Source organism: Argentina silus (genome assembly GCF_951799395.1).
Source record: "Argentina silus genome assembly, chromosome: 13".
Taxonomy (NCBI): Eukaryota; Metazoa; Chordata; class Actinopteri; order Argentiniformes; family Argentinidae; genus Argentina; species Argentina silus.
In genome coordinates this window covers 14,877,520-14,896,710 of record NC_139667.1, presented here as the reverse complement: position 1 = coordinate 14,896,710, position 19,191 = coordinate 14,877,520, and the positions used below count along the sequence as shown (strand labels likewise).

Here is a 19,191-nt window from a genome sequence, read left to right as displayed (position 1 = left end):
GTGATGTGTGTAGCAGTAGAAGTGTATTGGCCTGTGTCCTCAGGGCTACACTGTGCGATATGTAGCCGTGTGTTTATTTACCATGTTTAACCCTGGTTGTAGCCTATCTGTATCCTATTAGCTAGTTTGACCCTGGTTGTCCATTGCTACCCACAGGCTACACAGTGTGGTCCCACAACCTAGTGGCCATCTCTCGCCTACGGGGCTCGAGCCTCAAGGTCCTGGCCGTGTCCGAGGAGAGCATCGACTTCGACCCGGACCAAGCCTCGGTGTTCATGGAGGGTGACCCGGTCCACAACCTGGTGAAGGAGGTGTCTCTGGGCTGGGCCGTGTCTGGCACCCCTCTCTGGATGCCAGCCTGGTCCTCAGCGAGCCCACACAGCACTTCCACAGGGAGATGCAGGGCTTCAGTCTGGGCATGTAGAGGGGGGGAGGAGGGGGGGGGGGGGGGCGCGCCCTGGCCTCGCCCTGGCCTCGCTGTGGCCCTGATCCACCAGGCCGGTCTGCACATGCTCAGTACTGCTCCACGCTCCATGATGATCTCACACCATTAAGGATCTATCTCATTTACATATCTTTTGTTTATGTTTTTGTTTTTTATTTTCTATTCCCAGTAGAGTGAACTAACCCTTTCTATGTGCTGTGTTTAACCAGTATTAGCTCTATTGTTATATCGACCTATATATATCCTGCTTATAAATAGGAGAGTATAGTCGGGTATTTGTTTAGTAGCTAACAGAGTGTTCGGTGGAGGGTGGGGGGCTTTTATACACAGCTTAGTTTAGTCGTGAAAACAAGTTTTTCTTTTTTTGCTTTGTGTCTGTATGTATGTCTGTGTCTGTCTGTTGGTTTTCTTCTTTAGCGAGTGCTGAGTTTTCTGTAATCTAACCATCAGTTAATCCACCTTGGCTTTTGCGATGATGATGAGATCCTGTGTAACTTGTTCACCTTTTCTAGGGGAGACTAATCTCCTGTGGGCGGAGGGTGGGACAGTGATGTTGTTGGACTCCAGCAGTTAATCAGGCCCCCTTCAGCCCCAACCCCCCCCCACCCACCATACCCCCCCCCCCCCCCCCTCCGCTCCGTAGTTTGTTGTTGTGTTTTGAAGATGATATTGTTGCTATAGAGATGATAATGTTGATCCTGCTGGTTCCTCTCCACCCAGAGGTGGAGCCACACACTCCTGCTGGTGGAGCTGAATGCCGAGTCTCACACGGCTTGAATAGACCCTGTGTGTTGCTTCGTACAGCTGCAGTACAGTCTTAGGAGTCGCTGTTGCGAGTCACCCGCCCGCAGTTAGCTCTCAGAAACATCCTCTCTGTCTGTCTCAGGTAGGCTAAACATAACGACCAAGATGGTGGTGATGATGATGCGGAGGAGGATGATGATGATGAGGATGTTTGAAACAATCAGCTAGTCTGTCGGTTGAAATCAGTTTTCTCTTGAGTCACAGTTGCCTTGGAAATCCCCATGTATTCTGTAGTCAATCGTTTTTGCCATCAAACCTGCCCGTCACGGGTTAACAAACTTAGTCGTACATTTGTTTTTAAAGATTAAGGTGTTGTTGAAAGAGTTGAAGAATGGCAAAAAGCGACTCCTTGCACATAAGTCTAGATCACAGTGTTGCTGTGTCGATTGATTCCAGGCCTCAGCCTCTCACTTGCTGGACAGCAGGACGGAGGGAGGGATGTGTCAGCTTGTTCCATATCTCAGGATTTTTGCACTTTCGGTACAGTACATGTTGTTTCCAGAGAAGGCTGTCTTCTGAAGCTGTCCATACAGGGCCGTGGAGGGCCGTACAGGGCCAGTGTGCTGCAGTAGGAGGGTTAATACTGGATACATGGTTACACATGGACCCGCAATGGAGACACACAGGGAAAAGCTCTTCCAACACAATGCACACTACAGGTTGTTGGTTTTATTCTTCTAGTCCTCCCCTCTTTCCCTCAATGAACTTTTAAAAAAGCTTACCATCCTTACTGTGCGTCAGTACAAGACTTTTAATGACGTTTTTCTGTTACGTGTTTGCTGTTTTAGGCTCCTAGCGGAGGGAACCCAGAGGTTGATAGTGGCTCAGTGGTAGAATGTAGAATGTGAAGCTAACAACCGTTTTAAATGTGTCAGCGCCTGCTATCCAGAACCCCCCCCCCCCCCCCCCCCCTTGTACATGCATATCTCCCTCCTAATCTTTGATTATTAGAGTTGTTAGGGTTGAACGATTCCACAGTTTGGACTCGGGTCATCTGGTCTGGACCAGGTGAGCTGGACTAGCTGAGCTCTCCCTGGTAGGCCCTCTCCGACGTGTTGACATTCCCCAGACTGGCGTTGTTAGGAGGCCGATGGCAGATGCGTCTAATGTATCCATTACTCACTTGGAACGACCAACGTCGGCCAGGAACACGGCGGACACCGCACTGGTTCTGCGTGTGGAGGAAAGGAGAAGTGTCTTGAACATCTGGTTTCAGGCAGCGAGCTAGCAGTGTGAGCCCAGGGTCACACCTGCCTAGGGGCCGGTGGTGTTCATCCACTAACTACCCTGTTAATCTATGGCAGACACAGACACCAGCCTGCATGTGAGCTTCCCTGAGGAAAACACAGGTGACTGCGGCTTATGCATGAGAAGCAGCGATATCGAGAGAGGAATACTGAAAAAATATGCATGTTAGCAAACGGGGTTCTGAAGTGTTTATTTAAAGTTCCTGTGTCTATTTTAGTACCACACCAAAAAAAAAGATCTAGATAAGATTAGAGAGTTCTATATTTGGAGAGTTAGAGTACCGTGTTATAGCTGAACAGAACAGAAGTGGGATACGATCTGTCAGGGGAGAGTAACTCTGCCAGTCAGCCAGTCAGTTGTCCAATGTTGTAAAGTAAAGCATCCTAAAGCTTCATTCATGCTGTGCCTAAACCCACAGGAGCTTTCATTTCAAAGTGTGTGTGTGTGTGTGTTTCCAGTTCACCATTGTCTAGTAGTGCAGCATCAGACTACCCGTTACAGAGGCATAGCTCATTTACGCATCAGTGTTTTGTTTTCTTTGTGTGTGTTTTTCGTGTCTGTAAACGTTTCAATAGTGCATCCATCAGAGAAGGCGGTGTGCGCGTGCGCGTATGTATGTATGTATGTGTGTGTGCGCGTGTGTGTTTTTGAAGTGTGGCGTACCACTTTCTCACCAGTGAACAGGAAACAGCCTTTCTCAGGGTTTCAGTCAGTTAAGGAGGAAGAGTAGCAGGAGGAAGTGGAGGAGAAGTTCTATCGCTCAGACCTCCACATATATATGAAAGTTAGGAGGAATCTTTTTTTCCAACCAAGTCACTGGATTTTAACCTTGTGTCAGCGCGCCTGCGTCAGCTGCCAAAGATCACGGTGAAATAACCTTTTATGAAGTGCCCCTATGCTGGCCGAGGGCAGCGCCAACGGCTGACCAGCCAAGATGTACTACTACCATACTACTACACCTCTACTTGTGTACTGCTAGTTTACTACTAGTTTACTACAAGTTCACTACCAGTCCACTACTAGTCCCCCTCCAGGTCCTCTACAGTGCCGATCAGCAGATTGCTATATCATATTGATGTGGTTCTTCCTGAGATGTGAAACTCTTATCCAGGCGTTTGTGTGATCTGATGAATCTGGCTGCGCAGCAGAGTGACCGTGATGCACTGAAGGTGACCTGGAGAGGGGGCCGCGTCCTCACAGGGGGAGGGGGAGGGGGAGGGGGGGGGGGGTGTTGGTTGGCTGGTTGGACGGACCTTGCGTGGTCCACAGCTGTGCTGTGGTCAACAAAGCTAGATCTCCCTCTGTTACAATGCACCTGTTTCACTGTGAAGAGTGAATGTAATTTAAGGTTTAGAATATAATCAAGGTTGGTTTCTATCAGACCTGCGAGCTGCTACACGACGCGTAGGAAACATTCCACTGGGGGAGGCGATGGCGACAAACACAACATGGCCAAATGTCTGCATGAAATATGATGACGACTTATTTTTTTACTCTTTTATTCTTTGTTTTCGGGGGGGGGGGAGGGGGGTCAAAGGGGATCCGGTAGAGAGAGGGCCGCTGGTCTGTGACTGAGCCAGATTACCCAGAGCTCCTTTTGCAGTGTGGAGTCATATAGAAGTGGGTGTGTTGCAGTGGAGGCTGGTGGAGGTAGAAATCGGAGGCCTCCCCAGGGTTGCCCTGTTACCATGCTAAGACAGCGGATGGGGCCTTACCTTGTTACTCTGGAGGGAAAGACCAGTTGGTTCGTATTATTATTATTATTATTATTATTATTATTATTATTATTATTATTATTATTACAGCTCAGTTGGATCCCCTGTTTTTCTTTGACCAATATATTTTTATTTATTTCTGGAACCTTTTATATGCATTCGCAATCCAACTCTCTCTGGTAGAAAAGGACGAGGGTAGCTACAGCCCAGTGAGCTGCTTCGAGCCCATCTCAGAGAGTAGACGTTAGGGGACGGTTGTTGACGTTACCATTGCCTGTAGAGGCTCCTGGAGCTGAGAAAGCTACCATGCTGCGTAAAGACCTCATGTTGGCCTTAAAGAGAGAGAATGCTTAGAGTCAAAGAGACCTTCATAAGAGTGATGATTCTAGATGCTTCCATCCTGTCCTAGGTTTATTCCATGGTTACCAGCCTGAACCACTGTATGCGAAAGGTCAAACTGTTGTGAAGGTCCAGAGTCGAGCTTCATAATAAGCCACATCTCTCGCTGGCTGGCCGACATCACAGCAGTCTAATACTATGCAAGTGGAATGCATATAATCCACTGGCTCTTCTTCTTTTATTTTTATTTTTTTTCATTTTTATTTTTTTCTGTCACTTATAAATGGAAATAACTTAACGTGCAACGATACTTGGCCTTATTATTATTATTATTATTATTATTATGGTTATTATTGTTTTAAGATCTTGATTCTTCGGAAGCCACCTCAGTTTCTGCGGCGACCGTGGGGACAGACATGGTCTCTGTGAGACTGGCCTGCAGGCCCCAGTTTTAAGTGGTACGAATGTTGTGCATTTGTTTAAAATCAGGACAGTTTGCAATAAAAGAAGTCATACTAGTAGTGGCCACACGGGGCACCAGCAGTGCTGACACCTAGGCTGCGTCCTTAGAAACTTCGGGGAAGAAATAACATAAAAACTCAACCGTGCATATTTGTATATTTATCAATACATATACTCTTATGCAACATATGTCCAGGTTCTATTTATGAACACAATGAAAAATAAAAGTTTGTAAGCGTTGTTGTTTTGCAAAAATGGTTTTACCATCTTAAATGTTTAATATATGGACAGGGTGTGTTCTGTCTACTATTTGTCTCTAGTGAGCACATAGCATTGGATTTTATATGTACATCTGCAAATGGGGAAATCCACTGGCGCACGTATGAAGAGGCCAGTCATGTGGGGAGATTTTAATGATTAGAAAAGTGATCTGAGATTCCAAGTTCAAGGAAAAACCTTTGAAAAACCTGACTGACAGATATTGGGTAAACCAGCCGAATGTTGATCTGAATCAATGTTGAATGAATGCTTCTTCTTTTAATCAGTGAATAAAAGCATTAAAAAGCCAAGCAAGGTCTTCCCTGGTTTCATTGTGTTCATTAATACATCAGTCACCATTGTCTGTAGTTGTGTTAACTCATCTCTGAATGCTGGTTAACAGCTTAAAGGTCCAGCCTTGTTTTTATTGAAGCTTAAGAACTAATATTATGCAACACTTTGTCATGTATAGATTCCACCTTGCATGGCCTGGGACCTCTATATGCATGACTATAATTAACTGTTGGCACATACTCTTGGCATGTCTGATGAGTCCCTGGGCCGGTCATATGGGGTGACAGCTCAACCTGTCAATCACGTCACTGAGGTAGACCACAGGAATTATTCAACAGTGAGCTGGCATTGATGTTGTTCTGCGCCCCATTTCTCCACTCCTAAAGTGTGCACTTGTGCACTCCCCCTGCATGGAGACAAATGCTTCCATGTGAGGAAGTGCACACCCCAGGACAAGGATGGAGAAAGTCTTTGCTATGAACCATTGGTTGCTGTCCAGCCAACCGCCACACTGCACCTACTAGAATATAGGAGTGTTGAATCTAGAGCTACATCATATAGAATCTAATCTAGTAGAGAGCTGCATCATATAGAATCTAGTCCCACTACGTCATATTGACATGACTCCTGAGATGTTCAACACTTCTCCAGACGTTGTAAGATCTGCTATTCTGTGAGGCACGACTGTTCTACAGGCTGGTTAGAAAGGAACCATTATCCAGCTTTGACAGTCAACTATAGTGTAGTCTATTCTGCCCCCTCCTCATTGTCTTGCGACAGATAGCGTCATTCCTACGCGACCCCCCCCCCCACTGGTTGGAACACTCCTGTGAGCATGAGGATCATGAAGATGAGGACACCATAAACACTGGAGAAAAGATCTTTATTACAATTCTTTACAATAAATCACATCCCCTCTGAAGGCAAACATTATGGTGTCAGTGAATCTTAACGATCAACCTCTGGACGGTCAGAACCTCACCGGTAGACGATATCAACAATCACTCCATCTTTGACATCTTTTGTTGGACTGACAGCTGATATATACAATGACTTTATACGGACAACATCTCTATTCTCTCTACATATATACACACACACGTCAAGAATGTGAGGGATACATAATGATTTATTAAAAGTTAAATTAAAAAGCCTTTGATATTACAAGCAAAAGCAGCCATCTGAAGTCAGGTCCACGTCATCTCTCACCCAGACTGCAGGTGTCTCAGGCAGGTGAAACGTTCACAGCATCCCAGATAGCGATGTCCTCTACCATGCTGACACCACTCCCCATTCTAACTCTCATCTCAGAATGCTTGTTCACAGTTTAAATGCAGTCCCAGGCTTCTGTGTGTGTGTGTGTGCGTGTGCGTGTATGCCTATTCTCTACCTCCGACAAGGGAGATACAGTCACATGACTGTCAAGGTTACAGCTGCAGCCGGGAAACAGGAAACAGTCCCTGAGCACACGCTTCGGTAGCGCCACAACAACAGGAAGTGCTCGCCCCACAGGAAGCGGGCGAGGGAGAGAGAGGAAGAGGCGTGGCTCAGATGAGATCGTGAGGCGAGGGGGTCAGATTGGAGGGCTGTTCGCTGCTGGGGGGGGAGGGTCTGGGAGGGGGGCCTGGGGGGAGGCTGTCTGGGTGGGGTCTCATGGGGGGGTATCCCATATGGGGGGGGGGAGGGAACCGAGAGAACATGCCGGGAGGGGGAGGTCCTCGCACTGCAGGGAGAGAAGAAGAGACAGGTTCATGATCAGTCTGTTCATGGTAACAAAACTATATACACAATAGAATAGGATATTATTTTATTTGTTTTTAATCGAACTTTATTTATACAGTTTTGTCCCATTTATAGAACAGAGGTATGATATTTATACAAGACAGTGAACGAGGTCTAGGTGTGTGTATTCTCTGGCCTGGTCTCTTGCTATATTCCATAACACTTCTTGATCATGACTTACTGCCCATGGGGGGTCCCCCGGGGCCTCGCGGGGGGAAGAAGTCTGGCGGGCCGTAGGGACCTCTGCGGGAGAAGTGGGGGTCACGTAGGTCCATGGGGGGGAAAGGACCCATACCAGGGGGGCCGGAGGGAGGGAGGGGGCCCATGCTGGGACCTGGGGGGCCTAGCCGAGGGCCAGGGGGTCCGAGCGGAGGCCCCCCCATCCTCATATCTACGTCAGGGGGCATTCTCAGCTCTCCTGGTGGGCAAGACTAGAGGACACACACACATACACACACAGAAAGACCACATTACATAAGGTTTGAACTAACAGAGATACGCAAACACCATGTACCATATGGTCAGATGTATGAGAGGAGAGAAAACTAAACGTACTTCTCTGTTTTCATGTTCTCCGGGTCCTAAGCTGCTGTACGACGCGTCTGCAGAAAGAACAGCAGGAGAAACAATAAGACTCTGGGTTCACCTCCAAGGCTTTACTATTTGTTTCTGTTGAGCTGTTAAGGCCTTGGTGAAAAGAGGGCTCATTCATGGCTGTTAGCTAATGTGATTAGCTGCTCTGAGCTGTCATAACAGGGTTGGCGCTGGCTGGCTGGCTGGCTGGCTGGCTGGTTGGTTGTTTCCAACATTTCAACACTTATCCCCTTCTCTCTCACATTGCAGCACTTCCTCCCCATTATCTTCAGAATACACAACGTGCCCGGGGGTCGAAGGTGACTGAACAGGCTAGAGCACATTCTGATCTGGGACTAGGCTAGAGCACATTCTGATCTGGGACCAGGCTAAACCACGTACAAATCTGAGACCAGGCTAGAGCAATATTTCCATAGACAGAAGGTTATGATCATCTCTCACTGTACAACCTCATGACAGGTGAGAGGAGAGAAAGAGACAGTGAGAGAGCACCTCACCAGACATGTCAGCAGGCCCTGGTCCTCGGGGAGGGAGGGGGCCCAGGGGGCCGAGGGGCCCCAGGGGGAGGGACCCAGGAGGGGGGGGTCTCCTGTAGGGCAGGCCTGGCTCAGGATACATGTAGCCTACCAGGGTAGAGAACAACACCGTTAACCAGCCTTGTTAAACCACACCTGGTCCAAAACACCGGTCTGTTTACTTTCCATTACTTTAGGTATGCTTGATTGAGCTTAGTACCAAACCCCACGCACCCGGCATGCAAGCCAAAGTAAACCAAGCGCACCGAAAATAATTTAAAGAAAACACCTACTATTCTGCCCCAGGTCTGACAGACATAGTGGGAGGTCGGAGGGATTCAGGACAACAGCTGTCCACAGGGGATCATAGGCAGAAGCAGAAGCTTGGTGGTCAATGTTATCAATGCTATCACCGAACAACACAACATAACACGTTCACGATGCATTTAGTAACAAAACTACAGTGACATTAGTAGAATGAGCATGGTGATTGGTCAATGACTTCTCATCAATACAGTGATGCCACGTGCCATTGGCTCCCCCATGATAGCTCAGCTTTTGGGCAGATAGACAGGTCCTAGCTTCTACTGTCACTCCAGTGGGTTACAGGGCTAGTCACAGTAACATCGGACTCTGCTGGTGCACTTCATAGGGCAGGGCTAGGCTAACTCTTCCATCTGATTCCACTAGCATTGCTAAATAATCTTAACTGATGGCTTTTTCAATAGGAATAACCTTTTGGGGGGGGGACAGCAATATTAAATCAGTTCAGACCCCTAGGCTCCCCCCGCCCAGGCCTGGCTAGCCTAGCAGCAGGAGGGGGGGGGGGGGGGGGGGCGGGGTTAGGGTTATGGGGGAACTGACACAAAGGAACATTCTGGAACAGCCCAGTAGAGGCAGTGACTCTTCACTACAGTAGACCTGCTGACTCAGCCTTTCACTGTGGCCCTGGAGGTGAGAGCGCGCGCACACACACACAGACAGACACACACAGACACACACACAGACACACACACACACCGACATACACACAGACAGTCACACAATAGTGACCTACACTACAACTGAGGCCAGTGAACTGTCTCTGACTATTGATGAGCACGCAACACCAACTAGCATCTGTATTCAGAGAAGGGAGGGGAGGGGGGGGGGTTCCTATCCTGGGGGGGCCATGGCTGGTGGTCTTCACTGTACCTGGATGGGGGATGGGCCCCGGCCCCGGCCCCATGCCTGGCCCCGGCCCCATGCCTGGCCCCGGCCCCCTGCGGTCTCTCTCCCAGGTGGGAGACAGCGAGCCACTGTCAGAGTGAGGACCACCACTCCGCTCTGAGTCCCCCACACCACCAGGGGGCTCCACCATGCCGCGAGATACTGATCACAGAGAGACAGGGGGGGAGGGAGAGAGAGAGAGGATGTGATGATGATGAGAGAGAGAGAGGTAGAGAGAGAGAGAGAGAGAGAGAGAGCGGAGCATAATGTCAGTGTGTTCATGTAGCATGGATGAGCAGAGCAGAACAACAGCATGCACATGACAGAGATACTGTTCCTCTCGCTGCAGAGGAGGCAGTTGGTTGGCTGGCTGGATGGGCGGGTGTGGCTCCTTCATGAACACAACTCACTATCTAGCTGCTACATGCTAAAGGCTAACAACAATGAAGATACGTCTAGGATAAACGTATCGTCAACCTTTAAAAGGTCCAGTATGTAGATTTTAGCTTTAAAATAGTGCTAAATGGCCATGATAAATCAAGGAATGAGATCACATTCTGGTGTCTGGTAGGACACTGGCCTGTATGTGCCAATTTTACGTTTGGTTTGTTTACAAGAATATGCACATGTTTGGCACTATTAGAAAATATAGCATGTGCAGGTTTTCAAATTCTCAGTGTGGCCAGCGGGGGCAGCAACACGCAAAACTACATGCTGGACCTTTAAGACCGTGACAAGTGTATCACACCTCTACACATGAATCGACGTCATCATTCATTTCAACAATTTAGAGTAGATAGCATGCTAATGAATCTATACTGCAGATTTGCACATTTTCACCGTGACACACAAGGTTGAAGCTCAATATATAGGCCTACTCATGACATGCCAACCAGGCAATGTAAAGTCAGCCACTGTGCGTGTGTGTGTGTGTGTGTGCGTGCATGCAGGACAGTGTATGTGTGCGCGCGTGAATGCAGGACAGTGTTTGTTTGTCTGTGTGTGTGTGTGTGGAGAGGTCACCTCTGCCTCCGGGTCCCATAAGGAGGGGGAACTGTGGTGAGAGGCGAGGGGGCGGTCCGTCCATTAGAGTGGGCGGAGACAGGAAGGCTCTGTTCTCAGCGGTGGGGTGGCCCAGGGGGGAGGGGCCATATGGTGACCTTTCACCTATTCAGGGAGGAGACAAGAGGTTCAGGATTAATACAATAGAAGGCAGAATGTTGATGTGAAAGTGAAAGTGTCTGTGTGTGTGTGTGTGTCTCTATGGTCTCACCTCTAAAAGGGGGTCTCCCCATGCCGTCCAGAGCATAGGGGTCCTTCTCCACCACCTCCAGTTTGAACTGAGTATCTGTCAACCTGCAGGTAGAAATAACACAGGGTAAGACACACACACACACACACACTCCTGGTCATAGTAATGAACGGTAATCAGCAGGAGAAAGTTCTGAGTGACCGACGTACTTCTGTCTGAGGTGAGCGTTCTCTCTCCTGATGCCGGCCAGCTCGCGGTCAGCTGATCGAGCGGCGAGCTACAGAGACAGAGAGCAGAGAGGGAGAGGATGAGGTTAGCGTGAGGCTAGCACGTGTCTCTGAGGAGAGAGAGGTGTGATGCTACACACTGCTGCTGCTGCTGCTGTACTCACCCAGTTGTTGTGGGCCTTCCTCTCGTGGGAGGTGATCTAGAGGGAACAGGGAGAAGCTGGTTTCATGACATCCCAGAACAAATGTTTGTCACCTCTCACTGGAAATAGTTTCTCCCAGTCCTCATGGTCTCTTCTCTCCTCTCTCAGTGCTACCAGCCCCTCGGCCTCTACCCCTCTCCCTCCCTCCTCTACCCCTCTCCCTCCCTCCTCTCCCAGTACCTGTGTCTTGTAAGCCTGGTTGGTCTTTTCCAGCTCATCCTCCAGATCCTGGGCTCTTTGGCTGTGTGGGGAAAACAGAGCATTGAGCGATAACAGCATATTAAAACGGAGCATTGTGGGACAGCATGTTGAGAGCGCAAACACACTGTGTGTGTGTGTGTGTGTGTGTGTGTGTGACCTGTGTGTGACCTGTGTGTGTGCGCGTGTGTGTAACTGACCTGTAGCTGCTCAGCTCCTCCACAGCCAAGGTGATGTTTCTGTCTGCCTTGGTCAGTTTCTCCTCCTTCTGCAGACGCTCTCTCTCCTCCACGGTCAACATCCTGTTAATACAATATAACTTTATTAACAACCAGGATCACACAACCACACACACACACACACACACTCTCTAAACATAACCCGAACCGTCTCTCTACAGACGCTCTCTCTCCTCCTCCCGGCGAAGAATTGAGGCTGTTTTGAGAGCAAAGGGAGGCCCTACCCAGTATTAGTATAGTGTTCTTAATAAAGTGCTCAGTGAGTGTATATCATATGGTATTGTACGCTACCTGTGTAGTTTGAGTTCGTTCTCCTGGTACATCTCCGTCATAATCTGCAGCTTCTGCTGGAGTTTCTGCACCTGGCCTGAGTACCTCTCCTTCTCCGTGTGTAGAGAGTCCTTCTCCGTCTCTAGCTTCTGGATTCCCTCTGGGGGCACACACACAAGCAGGGTTAAACCTGGCTGTGACTAGGATTTATTAAACCTGGCTGTGACTCTGTTGAGCCATAACAGTTGGTCTTTTTATTATGAAAACAAATGCTGAAGCTCCTCTCAATAGGACTGATATACAGTATATGATAAATCAATTAATTTAAGTTCAATGGTGTCTTGCATATAAATCAGATGCCCAGTATGGGTTTAGAAGACACTGCTTGTATCCACAAGGATTCTGATGACATGTTTACACATGAACCCTTGTTTTGTTCTCCTTTGTGCTCAAATGAGATCATCATACAGCTGTAGAAGGTCTGATGTTATCCTACAGCTGTAGGTCTACCAACCTTGGAGGTCCTCTTTGGCCCTGACTTCATCAGCTAGTTTAGCAAACACCCTGTCCTTGTCCTCGTCTACCGACTTCAGGTCTGCGTTCATCTGCAGAGAGGGGAGACAAACACACACGTCTATTATCGTCTGCATGGTACTGATAAGGACATTGTCATTTCATTGGCTACAAATAATAATAAAACTGCAATGTTTGGATCCTGTTGAAGACATTCAGTTAAACTTCCATTCTGCTGGCGTTTCTGCTTCTCTACCAAGACGTACCTTGGCTGCGTATATGAGCTTCTGTACTTTCTGCCGTTGGTGATTATCTGTGAACCAAGAAGATCAAAGGCTCATGTGGGAGAACAGACACGTCCTACACACTCTCACACAACATCCTGGCTCTGTCTCAGTGTAACATCGAAGAGAGAGAGAGAGAGAGAGATGTCCCAAAATGTCCATCCCCAGAGCCATTCAAATCTAAATAATGACTGCCAATATCCAACAGAACCAGTACCTGATCCACCTCCGTTCTTGGCTCCCTGTGTTCCATTCCGGTCCTCTCCGTTGGCTCCGTCCTCCAGCTCCGTGTCCCAGTCCTTCATCTTCAGTAGGCAGTCTGTCAGGGACTGAGAGAGAGACAGACAGACAGACAGCAGTCTATTAGACAACAACTGAACCTCTGTTAAAGTAGTGTCAACTAAGTCATCAATAAAAGACAGACTCTGCAATCTGACATCATTATACATAACAGGGCGACTTCCTGCTTCAGACATCAACAACAGACTTCTCATCTATCAAGGTGTCCATTATGCGCTCCATACATCACAAACTGCAGAATTTAAACAAAACTGGAGTCATACGTCATTTTTGGAGACAGGCGTAAGCGTTATGATTGCTAGCAAAAGAGAGTCAGCACGGTAATTAACGGTCAATTCCAGTAAATTACTCAATTTACCTTACCTGCAAGCTTAGTTCACCTTGCCGGCAATAAGAACGTATTTACTGTTCGTTTGTGTCTCCAGAAATTATGAATGTCTCCAGTTCTGTTTACATTCTGCAGTTTGTGACATACAGATTTTGATAATGTATTTGCCCTTCCCTATGTGGGCGTGTTTCAAAGCAAAGCTTTAATGTGTCGACTGTTTGTTGGTTTGAGTTCCCAGTACAGGGCAGAATAATATTAATCTGCAAATATTAGCTGTAGGGTTGGTGTCCCGGACCTACATCTGGAGCTACACCCAGCCTCCTCCAGGATTAAAAGACATGTTGACAGGGTCACGGAAACCAGACATACAACTAATGTTTGAAGATAGAGAGCTTAGAAGTTGATACATACTACTGATAGTGTTAAGCCAGTGAGGTGAAAGCCCTACCTTGATGCACTAGTACAGCCAGTGAGGTTGAGAGCCCTACCGAGATGCACTAGTTCAGCCAGTGAGGTTGAGAGCCCTACCTTGATGCACTAGTTCAGCCAGTGAGGTTGAGAGCCCTACCGAGATGCACTAGTTCAGCCAGTGAGGTTGAGAGCCCTACCTTGATGCACTAGTTCAGCCAGTGAGGTTGAGAGCCCTACCGAGATGCGCTAGTTCAGCCAGTGAGTTGAGAGCCCTACCTTGATGCGTTCGTCCTTGTAGGCAGCATCCTGCACCATCCCAGTGTAGGAGCCCTCACACAGCCTCATCTCCTCCTCCAGCTCGTTCAAACGCTCCCCCCATCCCTCTGTCTCCTGACGCAGCTGTTGGGAGGAGGGGAGAGGGGGAGGAAAGGTAAATAAGAGGGGGTGGGAAGGGGAGGAGAGCAGGGGATAGGGAAAAGAGGGTGGGGAGGAGATGAGAATGAGGAGGAAAGGGAGGGAGAGAGAGAGAGGAGGAGAAGGAGAGAGAGAAGGACAAGGTGAGGACAACACTAGACTCTAGCCCTCTGTCTGTCCAGGACACCTCATGTAGGACATCATCATCATCATCCATAAAAAGGAGCTACAATTTATATTTGTTCCAGCGTCAGTGAAAAATACCTGAGCGTTCCTCTCCTGCAGCAGGGCGTTCTCCTCTCTGGATGTCTCCAGGTTCTTATCCAGCCTCTGGCTGTTCATACTGTAGATCTTCAGGGTGGTCTGGGCCTGACAGGACAGCAGAAGGCATTACATCACGCTTCAACATAGAGGGGAAGGGAATTCCTAAACATTGTTTATGTTGTGTAATAGTGTGACTGTCCTACCTGCTCCCCCTGTGACTTGAGGTCTTTAGTTTCTTCTTCTAAGCTTTTCAACATTTCCTGCATCTCCGCGATCTGGAGAGAACATGAGGAAGTTAACTAATGTTAGAGCTGAAGGTGAGATAGAACATAATCATGGTTGAAGGATGTCGATGGATTGGTATCTAATACAAGTATGTCATGGATTGTGAAGGGTGATGAGTATCTAATGTCCATCTCACCGTCGTCTCCTGCTGTAGTCTCCTCGATCTTTGGAGATCCAGGCCTTCCTTCAACTGTTTAATATCTTCTTCTAGCTGGGAATTAGACTGTTGCAGATTCCTCGCTGTGATCTGAGGGGGAATAGCAGGACAGATTTAATATGGGACTTGAGCCTCGTACGTAACGTCTTTTGCACCCTCTGTTATTGTTGTTCAGAGGTGAAATGTTGGAGTGTCTCTTTAGCACCGACCGTGATGATACGGTTTTGTTGACGTCTCTTACCTCCAGTTTCTCTTTTTGTTCTGCATGAGCTAAAACACCACTATCCCGTAAGGCAGTTTCCAGTTTTTTATACTACATGGAAGACAAATAAACAAACACAATACACACGTATGTAATTCCATGTTAACATGAGGAAGGAATGCACTGAATCACAAATGCAGTCCATACAAGTCATGTTGTATTTTAAGTGCCATTGAATAGTTTATACACTCACACCAAGGGAGGCTGGTGGAGGTATAAATCGGAGGATGGGCTCATTTTTAATGCATGGAATGGAATGAGGCATGGTTTGACACCATGCCTCATTCCATTCCATGCATTACAATGAGCCCGTCCTCCGATTTCTACCTCCACCAGCCTCCCCTGACACACCCACTAAATGGACAGTAACTGATGTAGTAACACACTAGGCTTATTAAAATAAGACTCACCTTATGTTCAACTGCACTCAAAGTCTCCAGGACTTTGCATTTTTCATCTAATAGTTCGGCCACCTTCTTTCCCATCCTCCTCTCTCTACCTGTGAAGAATGAGATCGGAAACATTTAGTATATGAAGACAAACAAGCCCCTGGCAGGGTGATGTGTTGATTATACTGATTGAAGCCAGAACTTACCCACATATAACCTGCTTTTAATCTGTGGAAACAAAAAACAAATGGGTGAGGTCCTGTGAGGATATTCAAGGCTATATTCCATCATGAGACAATAATGCATTGAATATAGAAGTACTTTTAACATGAGTAGTATTACAACAATTTGCTTATTCAGCACTCTGCCATTTGGACAAAGTGAAAGCAGGGGAGGCTGGTGGAGGTAAAAATCGGAGGACGGCTCCAGTATGGCATGGAATGTATGCCATTCCATGCTATGCATTACAATGAGCCGATTTCTACCTCCACCAGCCTCCCCTGAGTGGAAGTCATCGCCACATTTTCCGCCCATCACTTCCACACAGGTGATGTCAGAGAGAATGTTTACTCACAAAGTGATAGAACCTGCAGCTGAAGAGTAGCAGGGTGACCAGCCCCAGCAATGTGGTGAAGATGACAGCTTCCCATGGCAGGCCGAACAGGTCAGGACCGGGTCTGATGTCATCAGGCAGAGACGACACGGCCTGGGGAGAACACAACAATGATTAGCTAAACACACAGCACTGTGCTTTGTTCCATGACAAGCTGTGGAGCAGACAGATGCTCAATAACATTGTCGGTACAGTCAGTAAACAGTGATGCCAGTTGAACAGTATGACAAAGTTACACCATTAATACAATGTTGCTGTGACTGACCATGACACAAAGTGAAATCGTTGCAAAGAAAATGAAAATGAAGAACAAGTTTTTTTGGCCAGCTTGCTAGACAACAGTTAGACAGTTAGCTGACACCGTAATAGCTTATAGATGTTAGCTACAGCTAGCTAACATTAGCTTTACAGTCCAGGCATCAGTGCTGTCTTTGTCACATTTGTGATCAAGCAAGTTTAGTATATATGGCTCTCAGCATTACACAGTGAATGAACAAAATTGACAACATAAGCTAGCTAAGTTAGCTAAGTTAGCTAGCAGTGATGATAACACTCACATCTTTCACTTTCTCAACAGCAATCGTGTAGTAATTTCTAGCTGCTATTTTCAAATCGGCCACTTCAGTGGCGAACCTGTCATTCTTTAGTTGATCTGCCATTTTTCAAATATTGCATTTAAATACTGTTTTCTGATTATGTTATCATTAGAAAGACTGATGTCCAGCTGTCACTTGCAACCGATAGCGGTAAACATGAAGCTGAAGAGCAGGGTTACGTCATGTTGCACACGAGCCGGGGGGAAATTTATGCTATTATTTTCCCCATGAAGTCACTAAAACGTGTCATTAATTTTTACTTTCATATACTGGGGCGATTTAATACTTTATGTAAATGCTGTAAAATAATGTAAGGTTGCTTGTGTGTTTTTTCAGTCGAAATAGGGAGTTGGTAAGAGCACAGACACCCCCGCTTAGTTCTAGCTTTTGAGATGGTGTATTCTCAACGTCACCAATTGTAGAATGCCACACTGGCACGTCGGAGCGAATGTAAAAAGCGACACGCAAGCAGTCAGGTGTAACATAAAACGAATCGTAATATGCTCCCCCACAAAATGTTTAGTGGAAAACATAAATACATTTCAACAGCTCTAAACTAATGACGTTTTTCTCCTGTGGGTGTTTAACCAGAATACAGTTATTGACGTCGTTGAGTGAGTGACGTTGGTGCTGACTGTCACTGCCCCCTGCCCTAGTAAGAATCAGCATGTGGCATTCACTTATCAGAACACTTTTTCAGTGATTAACCCATTCCCCTAGTGCCTCTCACTCACCTCATCGACTTGATACTCCATTTCTAGAATAAACTGAGAGTCTTCACATTGTATGATTGCACTTCAGTCCAGCGGTGAATTGTAACTGAAGCTTGTCCCAACTTTGAGGAATGTTGGAATGACGTCAATTGGCTGGCTGGCAGTTCAAATGACAGATGACATATTGCATGCTACAGAAACATTCTGGCAATATTAAAGGACCAGTATGTAAAAGTTACGTAACACCTGTCTTACCTGTAAAGTGATCCATTTCAGAAGGGCCATGACTGACAGAATATGGGCAAGGACATCACTAGTGACTTGACACGCAGAGGCCAGGACATAGTCCACCACTGCAGACTTATCCTTTAAAGCAGAGGCCTGATCATGGGAGTGTGCCTGAGTTGGTGACGGAGGTTGGATGTCCTCCTCTTTGCTGTGGCCATCTTTCCCCCCGTCCAACTGTTCTTCTGTTTCCTTCTTAGTGAAACAAACTCCATTGATGCAGTTTGTCCTGTCTGCACCTGCAGAAGAACATAGGAATGATTAAAACATTGACATTCTAAGACATTGTCCAGAAAATATTGCATTTAGTCGTACCTTGATTGTCTTCAATACTGACAGGCGTTTTCGCTGGTGTGAATCTGTGTTTTAAGGTTGACAAGAGCATTTCTAGTTTTTGTAGTGACATGTGTTTATCCTCCAGAGATCCATCGGTTGTCAGTCCGTGAGCTGTGGTCAGTCTCTCCATGTGGAAGTGCAGGAGGCGCTTCAGATCTGAGAGTATGGCCAGGTCATTGTCTCCATCACTATCTTGGTCCTCAGTCTGATCACCTGGGCTGCCCAGACAGTAGTCAAGCCACAGGAGTTTGTGTTTTCCAAACAGGTCCAATAGAGTGTTGATGTCACCTGCTGTCATGTGCCGTTGTATATTCTTGTATTCTTTCAGAGAGTGCTGTACTAGAAGAGGCTGGGTCTGGGTCTGGGTCTGGGGTTGGGTCTCAGTCTGGGTTTGGGGCTGGGCCTGGGCCTGGGTCTGGGATTGGGGTTGGGCCTCAGTCTGGGTTTGGGGCTGGGCCTGGGCCTGGGTCTGGGATTGGGGTTGGGCCTCTGTCTGGGTTTGGGGCTGGGCCTGGGAATGGGGTTGGGCCTCTGTCTGAGTTTGGGGCTGGGCCTGGGCCTGGGTCTGGGATTGGGGTTGGGCCTCAGTCTGGGTTTGGGGATGGGCCTGGGCCTGGGTCTGGGATTGGGGTTGGGCCTCTGTCTGGGTTTGGGGCTGGGGCTGGGCCTGGGAATGGAGTTGGGGTTTGGCCTCAGTCTGGGTTTGGGGCTTGGCCTGGGCCTGGGTTTGGGGCTCTTTAACAGGTGGGAGTGGCTCCTCCTCTTTCACATGTGGGAGTGGCTCCTCCTCTTTAACAGGGGGGAGTGGCTCCTCTTCTTCTTTTTTGATGAAGAAGTCAAAGGCGTTTCTGAAGAGACCCATAGTCCCCCCACTGGTGGGTGTGTCCATAGTTTCCTCCTGAGGAGGGTCTATGTAATCAACCTCAGTCTGGGTTTGGGTCTGGGTCTGGGTCTGGGTCTGAGTCTGGGGTTGGGCCTCAGTCTGGG

At 47.6% G+C, this 19,191-nt stretch overlaps 2 protein-coding genes across 5 annotated transcripts in view; one reads left to right on the top strand and one right to left on the bottom strand.

The window, feature by feature from the left end:
• fbxo33 (F-box protein 33) overlaps positions 1–426 on the top strand; it is a 1,097-nt gene extending 671 nt beyond the window's left edge. The window contains 2 exon segments of the mRNA XM_083684101.1: positions 157–312; positions 315–426. Of these exon segments, the coding sequence (XP_083540227.1) occupies positions 157–312; positions 315–424 (266 nt within the window). The 3' untranslated portion in view covers positions 425–426.
• Positions 427–6,431: 6,005 nt separating this feature from the next.
• mia2 (MIA SH3 domain ER export factor 2) lies at positions 6,432–17,952 on the bottom strand. 4 transcript variants are annotated; one of them, XM_083683793.1, is made up of 25 exons: positions 17,839–17,952; positions 16,236–16,367; positions 15,868–15,889; positions 15,683–15,771; positions 15,252–15,323; positions 14,990–15,100; positions 14,772–14,843; positions 14,569–14,673; positions 14,167–14,289; positions 13,069–13,180; positions 12,834–12,880; positions 12,569–12,659; positions 12,076–12,214; positions 11,746–11,847; positions 11,528–11,588; positions 11,309–11,344; positions 11,127–11,194; positions 10,939–11,021; positions 10,689–10,832; positions 9,651–9,827; positions 8,750–8,806; positions 8,439–8,564; positions 7,903–7,949; positions 7,529–7,778; positions 6,432–7,288 (listed from the first exon to the last, which is right to left on the bottom strand). In XM_083683793.1, exons 1-25 carry the CDS (start codon positions 17,866–17,868, stop codon positions 7,113–7,115), a joined length of 2,472 nt encoding a protein of 823 aa, XP_083539919.1. In that variant the 5' UTR covers positions 17,869–17,952; the 3' UTR covers positions 6,432–7,112. The 4 variants fall into 4 exon arrangements, with proteins under 4 accessions (XP_083539919.1, XP_083539920.1, XP_083539917.1 ...); XM_083683794.1 differs by lacking the exon at positions 17,839–17,952 and adding an exon at positions 17,605–17,735; XM_083683791.1 differs by lacking the exon at positions 17,839–17,952 and adding an exon at positions 16,832–17,010.
• Positions 17,953–19,191: the final 1,239 nt, after the last annotated feature.